Source organism: Scylla paramamosain, chromosome 44 (assembly GCF_035594125.1).
Source record: "Scylla paramamosain isolate STU-SP2022 chromosome 44, ASM3559412v1, whole genome shotgun sequence".
In the NCBI taxonomy this organism is placed as follows: Eukaryota; Metazoa; Arthropoda; class Malacostraca; order Decapoda; family Portunidae; genus Scylla; species Scylla paramamosain.
In genome coordinates this window covers 8252959-8268011 of record NC_087194.1, presented here as the reverse complement: position 1 = coordinate 8268011, position 15053 = coordinate 8252959, and the positions used below count along the sequence as shown (strand labels likewise).

Sequence of the window (15053 nt, the reverse complement as noted above, 5' to 3'; positions counted from 1 at the left end):
GAAGTCCCAACTGCCAAAAATGCGACGACAGGGTCTTACTACAGCTGACTGTGTGATATGGTAGGCGCAGGCTCGCTGGATCCCTCGCAAAACTCCAAGAAAATCAGGAGAACGCACACTGGCTTGTTTACAAGGCCCTCTAGCGGCGAAGAGGTCAAAACGAAGAGCTCTCTCAAGGACTTGTTTACGCCCAGGGCGCCATTTTCCGACCCTTCATGACGTTAGTAGTAGTCCACGTTCAGTAGATAAGTTCACTACAACTTAACACTCACGCAATAGCTTGTCCGTATAGCGGTAGTAGTAGTCCACGTTTAGTAGTTAGGTTCACTATGAGAGCGCTCAAAATCACGTCCGTTTGGAACGATGACTGGGCAGAGACTGTGTGTGTGTGTGTGTGTGGTGGTAGGGGGGTTGAAAGGAGGCTGAAATGCAAGAATAATAAGGATAAATAGGAAAGACCTGAAAAACAGTGGTGAAAACATAGTGGTGAAAAAATAGTGGTGAAAACTGGCGGGCGATCCGTCATGTCCCGTCTCACGACAGACGAGAGAGAGAGAGAGAGAGAGAGAGAGAGAGAGAGAGAGAGAGAGAGAGAGAGAGAGAGAGAGAGAGACTTTACAAAACACTTTTTATAATTATGGATATTCTTTTTGGGCAATTCTCATTCAGCTTTTTTTTGTTTCTCTTGCTTAAAATAAAAAAAAAAAAAATAAAAAAAGACAAGATCTCAATCCGAACTGGACACCGTAAGCTTCATTAAGACGACATATAATTATTAGAATGTAACCTCTGAAGCGACTCAGGTGAGGTGCCTTAATTACCTTGCTACCATATGGTTATAGGTGCTCATTTTTCCTTCCTATTTTCATGTATTAGAAGATAAAAAGTCTCTCTTTTTCTCTCTCTCTCTCTCTCTCTCTCTCTCTCTCTCTCTCTCTCTCTCTCTCTCTCTCTCTCTCTCTCTCTCTCTCGCTTTATATATATATATATATATATATATATATATATATATATATATATATATATATATATATATATATATATATATATATATATATATATATATATATATATATATATATATATATATATATATATATATATATATATATATATATATATATATATATATATATATATATATATATATATATATATATATATATATATATATCTTTCTAGGTAAAGTAAAGCGGGGGAATAGAATGATATAAGGGAGATAGAGTGGAGATAGAGATAGAGGGAAAAGAGAGAAGACGGCAGGGGTAAAGATTAGAAGAAAGAAAATGTGAGAGAATGAAAAATGACAGGTGAATCTCTCTCTCTCTCTCTCTCTCTCTCTCTCTCTCTCTCTCTCTCTCTCTCTCTCTTAGAGAAGTGTTTTGATGCCCAGAACTTACCTGTGAAAACGTTCCTTCGTACAGATTCCCATTAGAGTTGTTGATTGTTTTACCTTCTCTCTCTGTGGCACGGCTGTCTTGGGTCACGTCAGGGAGGAAAATATTTGCCCACAGTAGTAGTAGTACTAATTATTGCATCCCCCCCAAAAAAAAAAGAAAACACTTCAAAAACATCTTTCATCCCAGTTTATCTTAAGAGTTCCATAAGAAGAAGGTGAATGAAAGAAAAGACCATGTAATTTATTCAATGTGTTTTTATTAATTAATGGACTCGAGCAATGTTCAACGGCAAAAGCAGAACAACAGCAGCTCTTCAATGAAGACACTTGGGAAAACAATGCATCGAGAAACAGCAGCGGGGATGACGCAAGCTGGCAGTGTGTGTGTGTGTGTGTGTGTGTGTGTGTGTGTGTGTGTGTGTGTGTGTGTGTGTGTGTGTGTGTGTGCTGCGCCTTATTTCTAACTTTAAACTTAGCTCCGTAACAAGTGAACGCCTTAAAAAGTAACACCAACACACTGGAACACAAACACAGCCGCTCGTGGACGAGAGAAAACCTGACACATGACATCTGACAGGAAGGACTTGGCCATTTCCTGCTACATTTCATTAGAACATAAGAACATAAGAAATAAGGGAAGCTGCAAGAAACGACCAGGCTTCCACGTGACGACCCCAGTATGAAGTATGCTACCTATTTCAACCCATTAAACCCATCCTTATACCAGTTAAAGACTTCTATCAGTTCCCCTCTTAACTTACGTCTCTCTAAAGAATGTAAATTTAACAGCTTCAGTCTCGATTCGTGAGGAATACTCCTCATCCCCTGTATACTTTTAGTCATCCTCCTTTGTACTGATTCGAATAGACCTATATCTTTCCTGTAATGTGGGGACCAGAATTGCACAGCATAGTCTAGATAAGGTCTGATCAGTGGCAAATATAACTTTAATATTACTTTCGTGCCTTCTGCTTTTAACACTCCTAAAAATTAATCCTAATACCCTGTTTGTGGCCTCTATGCATTGCTTTCCTAGACGGAGTTCAGAGCTAACTATAACTCCTAAATGTTTTTCGTATCCTGAACCTACCAGAGTTTCGTTGTTTATTGTGTACCTACTGTGTGGGTTTTTTCTACCTACGCTAAATACTTTGCATTTGTTGATATTAAACTGCATTTGCCATCTGTTCGTCCATTCATTCATCCTATCTAAATCTGCTTGCAAGGCGATGGCATCCGATTCTGACCTAATTAATCTACCTATCTTTGTGTCATCCTAAAATTTACTAACATCACTACTAATTTCACTATCCAAATCATTGATATATATATATATATATATATATATATATATATATATATATATATATATATATATATATATATATATATATATATATATATATATATATATATATATATTAAAAACAACAATGGCCCTTGAGCCTGGTCGCTTCTTGCAGCTTCCCTTATTTCTTATATATATATATATATATATATATATATATATATATATATATATATATATATATATATATATATATATATATATATATATATATATATATATATTATTACGTGGGGCGTAAATAGCGAAGAAAAGAAGATGATGAGTAGAAACATGAGAGAAAGAGAGAGAGAGAGAGAGAGAGAGAGAGAGAGAGAGAGAGAGAGAGAGAGAGAGAGAGAGAGAGAGACAGAGAGAGATATGGCGAGAGCGGAAATGAGGATGCAGGATGTGCGATGAACATTGGAATACTTTATTTTCACTATTTTTACAGTTTATAATTTAGATATTCAGTTTGTTTGAAAAAAAAAAAATACAGGATTGCACTAATCATGACTTTTTTTTTTTTTATTTCGTTGACTTTTTCTCCCGGAACGTTCTCCAGTATTGTCGGTAGTTACTTTTTTTCCACCAGGTAAGCCATAAGCGATGACTTTGTGTGTGTTCGTCACGTATCACATCCTGTGCCGAGTGACTGTGGTATGGTTAACAGCTGTTATTTTCATATATTTCAACGTGTTGCGAAGATATATTGCTATATTTTTTACGTGTCTATCACCGAAAAAAAATGTTTTCTGTATATCTGTTGTATTTTTATGTTAAGATTTCCTATTGCATGGTTTAGATTTACACATCCTTAACATCAAGTTAATTGTGCAATATCAGAAATAACAAATGTTATGCTATTTTTGTAAATTATTGGCGGTTCTGCAGAGCACCACAAGTTGGTGGAGTGAAGGCTGATAAACCAAATAAAGATAAAAAATAAAGATAAAGAATAGAAGATTAGTTATCTTGCAACTCCTCACTGAGACACATCCAGCTCGCTCCTCCATGCATCAGTAGAACAGTGTAGACACAGCTTTGTGTTACTATAATTCTCCCAGAACAGGGTTACGCCCTCACAACACTGGCTTAGTTAACACGTTACCTGTAACTACAGTGTGTTATTTACTTGTGCGTGTGTTTATATATATATATATATATATATATATATATATATATATATATATATATATATATATATATATATATATATATATATATATATATATATATATATATATATGATCGTGTACAAGCCATTCTCTGGGTTTCAACTGAGTAAAGGGTAATACACTCACCATCATTACAACTCAGATTACGGTGAGTTGCTATGTGTGTCTGTTTGGTTGGATGAAATACTAAAACACACACACACACACACACACACACACACACACACACACACACACAGATTCTCTCTCTCTCTCTCTCTCTCTCTCTCTCTCTCTCTCTCTCTCTCTCTCTCTCTCTCTCTCTCTCTCTCTCTCTCTCTCTCCGGCCCGATTTTTTTTAAACATTGTTGCTAGTAAATCCCAACCCCAAGCCCCCACGTCGTATCTCCTCTGACTAACTTTGGAAATGCGTTTTTTTTTCTTTAACTCGGGGAAGGAGAAACGACGTAGTGTTAGGCCGGCCACACACGTGCAGTTAAAACTGTCAGTTTGGACTGTTCAGTTATAACTGACAGTTTTAACTGACGTGTGTGAGACCATCAGTCTCAGTTCAACAGAACTGCGCAGTTCGACTGAAGGAAATAGAAAAGTTAAAAGTTTTAACTGTCAACTGTGGCTGTTTGACTGAGAACTGAGCGTGTGTGGGGCTTAACTGCGCAGTCCTCAGTTGACTTTCAGATTGGACGGAAACACCATGTGAGGGAAACACTTTACTTTTGGTAACGTTTCGTACAGAGTACTTCCTCAGAAGTACTCTGTACGAAACGTTACCAAAAGTAAAGTCTTTCATGAGGCGATATTGCACTGCGCATTATTCTATCTTTCTTTTTAATGAAAGGAGATACCAGGGAAAGCAATTTTTGGTACACATTTTCACTCATTCGTAGGTAATTTTGAAAATCTTTTGCTTCATCACTTATTTCTCTCAGTAATTGAACATCAGAAGATTTATTTCGCCTCAGCAACCACTTCTTGCACCACTGTTTGCGCTTCTATCTGTATCTTCTCTTTCTTCTAGGGAAACAATACATAGAGGCCAGAAATAGGGCAAATAGGGTACTAGGATTAATTTTTAGGAGTGTTAAAAGTAGAAGGCCGGAAGTAATATTAAAGTTATACTTGGCGCCGGTCAGACCTCATCTAGACTACGTTGTGCAGTTCTGGTCTCCACATTACAGGAAAGATATAGGTCTATTAGAATCAGTACAGAGGAGAATGACTAAAAGGATACAGGGGATGAGGAGTATTCCTTACGAGACGGGACTGAAGTTGTTAAATTTACATTCTTTAGAGAGACGTAGGTTAAGAGGGGACCTGATAGAAGTCTTTAAGTGGTATAAGGGTTATAACAAGGGGGATGTAAGCAAAATTTTTAGGATCAGCAACCAGGATAGAACAAGAAATAACGGGTTCAAGCTTGAAAAATTTAGGTTTAGGAAGGAGATAGGAAGAAATTGGTTCTCAAATAGAGTGACAGATGAGTGGAACGGACTCAGTAATCATGTTGTTAGTCCTAGAACATTAAGCGTCAAAATTTCTCACTCGCATTCATTTTCAGACAATTCAAGGTTATTAGTTGTCACTTTATATCTCTTCAACATATTCATTGATGAACGCAACCATCGTGCAAAACACAGACTATATCAAATGTATTAACACAACAAATATTCAAACAGCGCAATTAATGTTCAGTTAGAGAAACACATGATATCAGTATCACGTCAATTATTATAACATTCCATAACTGAGTATCTTCGCACACCATACAAAACCTATCATAATAAATGTAAAGCATCAAATAAACATCCTAAATCTCTTTTAATAAGATCATTGATTTATCGACAGAATTACGCTTTCAAGCTCCACTTACTCCTAAGTTACTTCGTCCATCTCGCCCCCTCTCTGGTCAAATCCTCTCTGCTTCTGTGTCTGCTACTCTCTACTACTCTCCTCTATTGAATTTTTCTACTGTTACATGCTATAATATACAATCGTTTGGGACTGTCTATTTCCCTCAGAAAACTATCTATTTTCATAACATTTTGCATAGCTACCATTCACATTGCTCATTTAAACATGTGATCCGCCCACAGGCGTGGTGCTTGATACAGAAGTCAGTCAGAGGGTAGGGAGAGTTTGAAGGCGGAGCGTAAGTGGCCGTTGGCTTTCGTTTATAGGCTGACCTCCTTCCGGTGCCTCACGCCTCCTGGCTTCACGCCTCCTGACCTACTTTCCCTTTCAAATCCTTTCTCTGCCTTGTCCCTACTATCATCACCGCTAACTCCTCTTTGACCCAGGCTGCCTTCCCAGGCTTTATATAAAGGCCGTCTTCCTGTTGTGGACTGCGGGGGTCCTGTGTCCATGTTTGTTTTCTCGGCTCCGTCGATATCAAGTGCTAATTTACCTTCCCTTTCCTGGGTAGTATGACCGCTTGTTATTCTCTCTACTTCATTCATCTTCTCCATTTCTTCCTTCTTCTTACTTATTCTATCTTATTCTCTAGTTTCTTCTTCCTTATTTTGTCTTCTTTCTTCTTCCTTGACAACACAAATATATACAGAGGTGTGGGGTCACCACAATTGTGTGTATAGTAAAATATCGATCAATATATGAAAATATGGTGAAATTACTAGACTGAAAATTACTGAAGTGAAAGTAAAAAAGTATATATATATATATATATATATATATATATATATATATATATATATATATATATATATATATATATATATATATATATATATATATATATATATATATATATATATATATATATATATATATATATATATATATATATATATATATATATATATATATATATATATATATATATATATATATATATATATAAATGATTAGTTGAAGGAAAAATAAAGTATAAGATGGAGATGTGAGATGTATATTGAAGAAAAAAATGTCGAAAAAAAATTGTATATATGCAGGTGATCGATTCATATTTTGGAACAAATGAAATTATTTTTGCATAGAGAAATGTGTAAGACAGATCGATGCAGATATATTGGAATTGCTACTAAGAATAATCGGTATATAATCGATATATAGAACTGAAGTTGAGAAGTTTAAGAGGTAAAGATAAAAAATATTAAATATTGAAGAGGATAATTATGATAATCAAGTATGAAGTACGTAAAAAATGCATATGCGGCTTATTGAAGTGGTTAACTTAATGGTGGGTATACATAAGTTGAGTTAGATGAAGTTGAATGTTGTGAAATAAGACTGTGCATGATATAGTTCTCAGAAACTGACACGTCAGATTATGATAGATGATCATTGTATACACCCAGCTTGTACTCGTACCTAGCAAACTTGCACACTTTCTGCTGGCCTAAGGGCATGGAAGTGTACAAGTTACTCCATCTAGGAGTCAATTTTTGTTCAGGGAGGAACGGAGAAAGAGGGAAGATATTTTTGCAAATCTTGTCTGGGGATTAGTCGATTGGGAAGGATGGAGGACGCCCCAGATGCTTCGTTTCGGCAAGTACCCAGATGCGAAAAGCTTGAACGTATACATACGCAAGAATTTGTAATTATGTAGAAGTGTGCCCACAAAGAACAAAGAAAAAAGTATTGTAACCACAAAGAACAAAAAAAAAAGAAGTATTGTAACCACAAAGAACAAAGAAAAAATATATTGTAACTACAAAGTAAAGAAAATATTAAAACCACAAAGAAAAAATCAAAACCACAAAGAAAATTAAATATCAAAGCCGAAAAGACCGAAAAGAAAAAAGTCCACAAAAAAATAAAACATACTCGTAGAAGCTACAAGAAGAATCGATTGAAAAATGCTAAATAAAAGTTGATTGCATGCCAGAAAGAAAAACTGATAAATATATAACTGTTGATAATCCTTCGATATGTATTTGCTAAGTTATATAAATATTAAGCTGAAAAACGTGTTTCGAGAAAATCTGTGAGAAAAATATAGATACTGAGTATTGACGTTAATACGAAATGTAAAATTTTGAGCTATAAGAAAGTAAATAAGTCAGTGTAGTGATTATTCAGTGGAGGAATGCAAAGATACAAGAGGCGTACCAGAGTAAGGATGTCGCAAATAATACGTTACACAGCTAAAAATGTTAAAACACGTATATTAGTTAAGTTGTGTCGTCAAAGAAGGTATTGAGGTTAAAATCGCTAGGAGTAGGGGAACTGAGATGTTGCATATAAGCGGAGTACACTAATACATGGCACATATTGTGAATAATGTGGAAGAAGTACAATGATTCACGTGAAAAAAATAATTAAGTGTATCCTCGACAGTCCTTGTTATTGCATGAGAAAAGAAAGTTTAATACAATGTATATTAGCACAAGTGATATGAAACGCTGCGTACATATTAAATATAAATATCTAAAGAACTAACATCACTATACAGGGAAATGAGTTACAGAAGAGCTTTAACGTGAAACAAGGGAAACTAAATTGTAAAAGAGCATTACGGATAGCGATACAGAAAATAGTTCACTGAAGATGATCATGATGAAGAGAATGATTAGTTAGACGACAAAATGAACACATTTCAAAACGTTATATTCACTTAGTTGTGAGCAGGATGTGATGATTAATCATGAGGAGCATTGCAGGGCTAAACGAAAGTACGTAGCTTATGGTGCTCCCTTATCAGATTATTAGCTTTGCCTTAGGGTGATGTACAATGACCGAGCATGACACTTGAATCGAAGTGGATGATGAGTGGAAAAGTTTGTGCTTTGCATATGAAGACGATAGGAACCCATGATAAAAAAGTGACAAATGTCACGGTATAGATAGTCTTGGTCAAGTGTAGACCAATCTCATGTCAAGTTAAATAGAGTGTAATTTCCTTGTAAGAAAGAGCTAAGAACCACATTGTAACATAACGGCTTTTGAAACATATAGGTAATATAATCTATATTATCAGAGAAAAGAAAATGACTCAATTGAAAAAAAAAAAAAAAAAACATTATACGCAACATTATACGCGAATTCATGCCTAATTGCTTTAGTGTTGTATTTTCATAAAACAAGGAAGGAAAAGGTTAATGTTAAATTTACAATTAGTAAGTACTCTCCTTAAAATATTAACTCGTTCATCTTGTACTAAAAAGTTAAAACTTGCTACTTTAAGTGATTGAGAGAATATAAATGAGATGAAAATATTGATGTCTATGCATAATGGGAAGTCATTATTTATATGGGAGACTGATGTTGTCCAGTTGGCTATTAAACCCACTGCAAGCAGTTCGTATTGACCTTATGATGTGATTAAAAATTATGATGAAAGTACATGTTTTGAAATAAGTATTGTTGCTCCTTCTACACATTTTTTTGAGCGCAGAATGAAATGCTTATTCATCGAAGAGACTAAAGATAGATGAGTTTCGGTAAAGCTGAGTGACTGCATCACAAACTTGGTCTGCTTCTTACAACATTTAGAGGAATTCCCGCCGATATCTTCTAATGTCCGCAGGATGATCTCCCTTCCATTTTTTCTGTATAAATATAAGTGTTTTCTGACTGCATCGAACTTCTAGTAATATTGAGAATATTCAGAACAGATTTCCCTGGTTTATGATAGAAATGGTGCGGAAAATATTATTGAATCCTACACCAGCCTCGGAGTCCCCATCTGGGGAGGGAACCATAAATGTCCTCAGGTCGGACTGCCTTTCTGTCGACGACCCTAAGTGTCTTGACACCCCCCCTCAACTTTTTCTTCATTAACTTCTGCAACATTCGCGGACTAAGATCTAATTTTCAATCTGTAGAACACCACCTCTCCTCTTCTAAACCTCATCTTCTTTTCCTCACTGAAACTCAGGTGTCTGAGGCAACTGACAGTAGCCCCTTTTCTGTTCCCTCCTACTTTCTCTATCCTCATTTTCGATCCAAAGCTGGATGCTGCGTTTATGTGCGCAATGACTTAACCTGCTCTCGTGGCCACGCTCTTGAATCTTCCGAGTTTTCCACCATCTGGCTACGGCTACAGAGTCACTCTCATACTAAATTTATCTAAGCTGTTTACCTCTCACCTAATTCCTCTAACTATAAGAAATTCTTTGACTACTTAACTTCCAAAGTGGAGCACATTCTGACCCTCTTCCCTTTTGCAGAGATCTCCATTCTTGGAGACTTCAATGTTTACCACCAGCTTTGGCTTTCCTCTCCCTTCACTGACCATTCTGGTGAACTAGCCTACAACTTTGCTATCCTCCATGACCTAGAGCAATTGGTGCAACACTCTACTCGTATTCCTGACCGTCTTGGAGATACGTCCAACATTCTTGACTTTTTCCTGACCTCTAATCCTTCTGCTTATGCTGTCACCCTTTCTTCTCCGTTGGGCTCCTCCAATCACAATCTCATATCTTTATCTTATCCTATCGCTCCAATCCCTCCTCAGGATCCCCCTAAGCGAAGGTGCCTCTGGCGTTTTGCCTCTCCTAGTTAGGGGGACCTGAGGAGGTATTTTGCTGATTTTCCTTGGAATGACTACTGCTTCCGTGTCAGAGACCCGTCTTTGTGTGTTGAGCGCATAACAGAGGTGATAGTGTCTGGCATGGAGGCGTACATTCCTCACTCTTTTTCTCGTCCTAAACCTTCTAAACTTTGGTTTAACACAGCTTGTTCTCGTGCTATACATGATAGAGAGGTGGCCCACAAAAGGTACTTACGCCTTCCATCACCAGAATCTCATGCACTTTATATTTCTTCCCGGAACCATGCCAAGTCTGTTCTCCAATTAGCCAAAAACTCCTTCATTAACAGAAAATGTCAAAACCTTTCAAGATCTAACTCCCCTCGTGATTTCTGGCATCTAGCCAAAAATATCTCCAATAACTTTGCTTCTTTCCCTCCTCTATTTCAACCAGATGGCACCACTGCTATCGCATCTATTTCTAAAGCTGAACTCTTCGCTCAAACCTTTGCTAAAAGCTCTACCTTGGACGATTCTGGGATTGGTCCTCCCTCTCCTCCACCCTCTGACTACTTCATGCCACCTATTAAAATTCTTCGCAATGATGTTTTCCATGCCCTCGCTGGCCCTAACCCTCGGAAGGCTTATGAACCTGATGGGGTCCCTCCTATTGTTCTCCGAAATTGTGCCTCCGTGCTTGCACCTTGCCTAGTCAAACTCTTTCAGCTCTGTCTAATAACATCTACCTTTCCTTCCTGCCTACATTCAACCTGTTTCTAAAAAGGGTGACCGTTCTAATCCCTCAAACTACCGTCCTATTGCTTTAATTTCCTGCCTATCGAAAGTTTTTGAATCTATCCTCAACAGGAAGATTTTTAAACATCAATCACTTCACAACCTTCTATCTGATCGCCAGTATGGGTTCCATCAAGGCCGCTCTTTAGTGGTGATCTTCTGGCTTTCCTTACTGAGTCTTGGTCATCCTCTTTTAGAAATTTTGGTGAAACTTTTGCTGTTGTCTTGGACATATCAAAAGCTTTTGATAGAGTCTGGCACAAAGCTTTGATTTCCAAACTACCCTCCTACGGTTTCTATCCTTCTCTCTGTAACTTCATCTCAAGTTTCCTTTCTGACCGTTCTATTGCTGCTGTGGTAGACGGTCACTGTTCTTCTCCTAAATCTATTAACAGTGGTGTTCCTCAGGGTTCTGTCCTGTCACCCACTCTCTTCTTATTATTCATTAATGATCTTCTAAACCAAACTTCTTGTCCTATCCACTCCTACGCTGATGATACCACCCTGCACTTTTGCACGTCTCTTCATAGACGTCCAGTCCTTCAGGAGATAAACATATCACGCAGGGAAGCCACAGAACGCTTGACTTCTGATTTTTCTAAAATTTCTGATTGGGGCAGAGCAAACTTGGTATTGTTCAATGCCTCAAAAACTCAATTCCTCCATCTGTCAACTCGACACAACCTTCCCGACAACTATCCCCTCTTCTTCAATGACACTCAACTGTCCCCCTCTTCTACACTGAACATCCTCGGTCTGTCCTTTACTTATAATCTGAACTGGAAACTTCACATCTCATCTCTAGCTAAAACAGCTTCTATGAAGTTAGGTGTTCTGAGACGTCTCCGCCAGCTTTTCTCACCCCCACAGCTGCTAACTCTGTACAAGGGTCTTATCCGTCCATGTATGGAGTATGCTTCACATGTCTGGGGGGGTTCCACTCATACTGCTCTTCTAGAGCAGTATGGAGTCATCAACTCCTCTCCTCTAACTGACTGTCTTCAGCCTCTCTCTTACCGCCGCAATGTTGCATCTCTAGCTGTCTTCTACCGCTATTTTCATGCTAACTGCTCTTCTGATTGCTAACTGCATGCCTCCCCTCCTTCCGCGGCCTCGCTGCACAAGACTTTCTTCTTTCTCTCACCCCTATTCTGTCCACCTCTCTAACGCAAGAGTTAAGCAATATTCTCAATCATTTATCCCTTTCTCTGGTAAACTCTGGAACTCCCTGCCTGCTTCTGTATTTCCATCTTCCTATGACTTGAATTCCTTCAAGACGGAGGTTTCAAGACACTTATTCATCAATTTTTGACCACTGCTTTGACCCTTTTATGGGACTGGCATTTCAGTGGGCATATTTTTTTATTGGATTTTTGTTGCCCTTGGCCAGTGTCCTTCCTACATAAAAAAAAATAAAATAAATAAATAAATAAATAAATAAATCTCTCTTGCTGGTCAAGATATTTGAGGTTATATTTTGTTTTCTCCACTAAGGCTCTATTTTTTAACTGTGAAGTTATCATTTCTGTTAATATATGCCTTCCCAGCAGTTATAGATGGGTACTTTTTGTCTCTACACAATTTAAAGACAATCTGTAGTCCTTAATAAAAGCATCAGCCCGGACTGGTACGACTGGCTGTGGACAGTGCTGCTTGTTGGGGTCACCCTGGTGTTCGCAACCGTGGGTGTGGGCCGCACATATGGCTCCCCTGGTTCCGGCAGCACGGAGCGGGTCTTCCAAACCCACACCCGGCACCACATTCACGGATGAGGTAACGAACACCCAGCCAAGTAACCAGTCGTGGAAGGACGTGCGATCATAAGGAGGGAGGCATGTCATAACCCAAGGAACAAGAAGAAATGAAACGCGTAAAAAGAAAGAAGAATGAAACAAGAATGAAGAAATTGATATGTGAAAAAGGAAGCAAGAAGTAAAAAGAATAAATGAGGGAAGAAGATGGTAAACACGAAAGCAGGTACCAAGAAGCTATCACCACCCTGATATGTAAGAGACAAAACGTGACCACCGAGGGGAACGACAAGATGCGGTGAGTCATCACAAGACTACTTAGCAGCAGATTACAAGAAGAGATATCTAGGTGGCTATCACTAAATTAACATACAAGGGAAGTAAAGGTCACCGGAAGCAAATGACGTGGACAACACGGATATTCGGCACACCATAGGAAACGCCGCCTCTTTGTTCCTAATTAGAAGATGCGATCACCAAAATTACTCAAGAATGAACATTATTGAAAGTTAATGGAAGAAAAACTATATGATCGAAATATGGGAAGATAAATATAATTACTTAAAAATGGGCCTTACGGAAAGTATAGGAAAATGAACCGTATAATCAAAGCATGAGAAAATAAATATAGTTAATTGAGAATGAACATTATTGAAAGTTGTAGGTAAATAAACAGTATGATCGAAGTATTTAAAAATAAATCTTATAGCAACGGAAGACTCGTTGGTACAAGAGGTCGCCTTAACATCACGTGTATATTATGAGGTGTAGGAGACGGGAATAAACAGAAGTAGACAAAGAGACAAGCTAACAAGAGCTGTCAGACCAGAGAGAGTCAAGATGGGCAAGCCACCTGTCACAGTACCAGTAAGTAGAGCCAGACAGTTGTAATCAGTCAGGGTAGAATATTGGTGATTGGATAGGTGTAGGGTGTTTCCTCATTCAATATTAGTTAGAAGCTTTGTGTAGGATGTATCGTCATTGAGTATTAAATATGTGAAATGATTTGAATCGGAAGTGTGATGTGAAGATATTTAATAGAATTTATTTGAAGAGATGAAGCAATTTTCGTAGTTTTCGTTGTTTTCGGAAGTCGTGTATGATCGTCTGAGTGTAAATATATGTAAATAATACAAATTAAGTAAAATTCATAAAAACTTAAACCCGATCCCTTGAAGTCACAAAAGTCAGTCTTAGAGATTAGGGACGCAGCAAGATCGTGCAACATAGAGCACGACACGGCAAAAAAATAAGGTTGAACAAAATTTTGCAGTTTTCCTGCAAAACAAGTTATATATATATATATATATATATATATATATATATATATATATATATATATATATATATATATATATATATATATATATATATATATATATATATATATATATATATATATATATATATATATATATATATATATGTTTGTTTCTGCTTTCAGATCACGTCAGATCAAACCACGCACCTCTCCCCCGCAATGGCGTCCAAGCTAGTCGACGACCTCACGGACTCATACGAGGCATGTAGGGAACACCCACCTACAATGGTAAGGGATGAGTGGTATAATCATTACAGTTAAGGATCAAGAGAAAAGATGGGGTAGAGGAAATAAGAGTAAGGGAAGATAAAGAAGGGAAGAGGGATAACATTTAAGGATTTGGGTTGAGAGATTATGTTCTCATCTGGCTTTATGAAGCACACATCTGGACGCGCTAGTATTGCATTGGGCGAAAAAAATATCTTTTCATTTGGGCACCGAGTTTAGAAGAATAGTTATTGTGGCCTTCATTTATGCGAAGAATTACTTTTAACACTTATAGGAAAATATTTTTTTTAATAGATTTTCACGAGTTTATTACCTATGACAATCTTGGTAATATATATATATATATATATATATATATATATATATATATATATATATATATATATATATATATATATATATATATATATATATATATATATATATATATATATATATATATATATATATATATATATATATATATATATATATATATATATATATATATATATATATATATATATATATATATATATATATATATATATATATATATATATATATATATATATATATATATATATATATATATATATATATATGCTGGAGATGAGTCCAATAATGTTTTTGAATTTAAAG

At 36.7% G+C, this 15053-nt stretch overlaps 1 protein-coding gene across 4 annotated transcripts in view; it reads left to right on the top strand.

The window, feature by feature from the left end:
- The window catches only part of LOC135094046 (ankyrin-1-like), a 131247-nt gene that overhangs the window by 22452 nt on the left and 93742 nt on the right, over nucleotides 1-15053 (top strand). For 2 of the 4 annotated variants that reach the window (XM_063993788.1, XM_063993785.1), the window contains exon 2: nucleotides 14328-14432. In XM_063993788.1, coding sequence (XP_063849858.1) covers nucleotides 14364-14432 — 69 coding nt within the window. In that variant the 5' untranslated portion in view covers nucleotides 14328-14363. Of the gene's footprint in view, nucleotides 1-3706; nucleotides 4053-12609; nucleotides 13751-14327; nucleotides 14433-15053 lie in introns of those variants that run through there. The other 2 variants (XM_063993787.1, XM_063993786.1) reach the window with 2 other exon arrangements.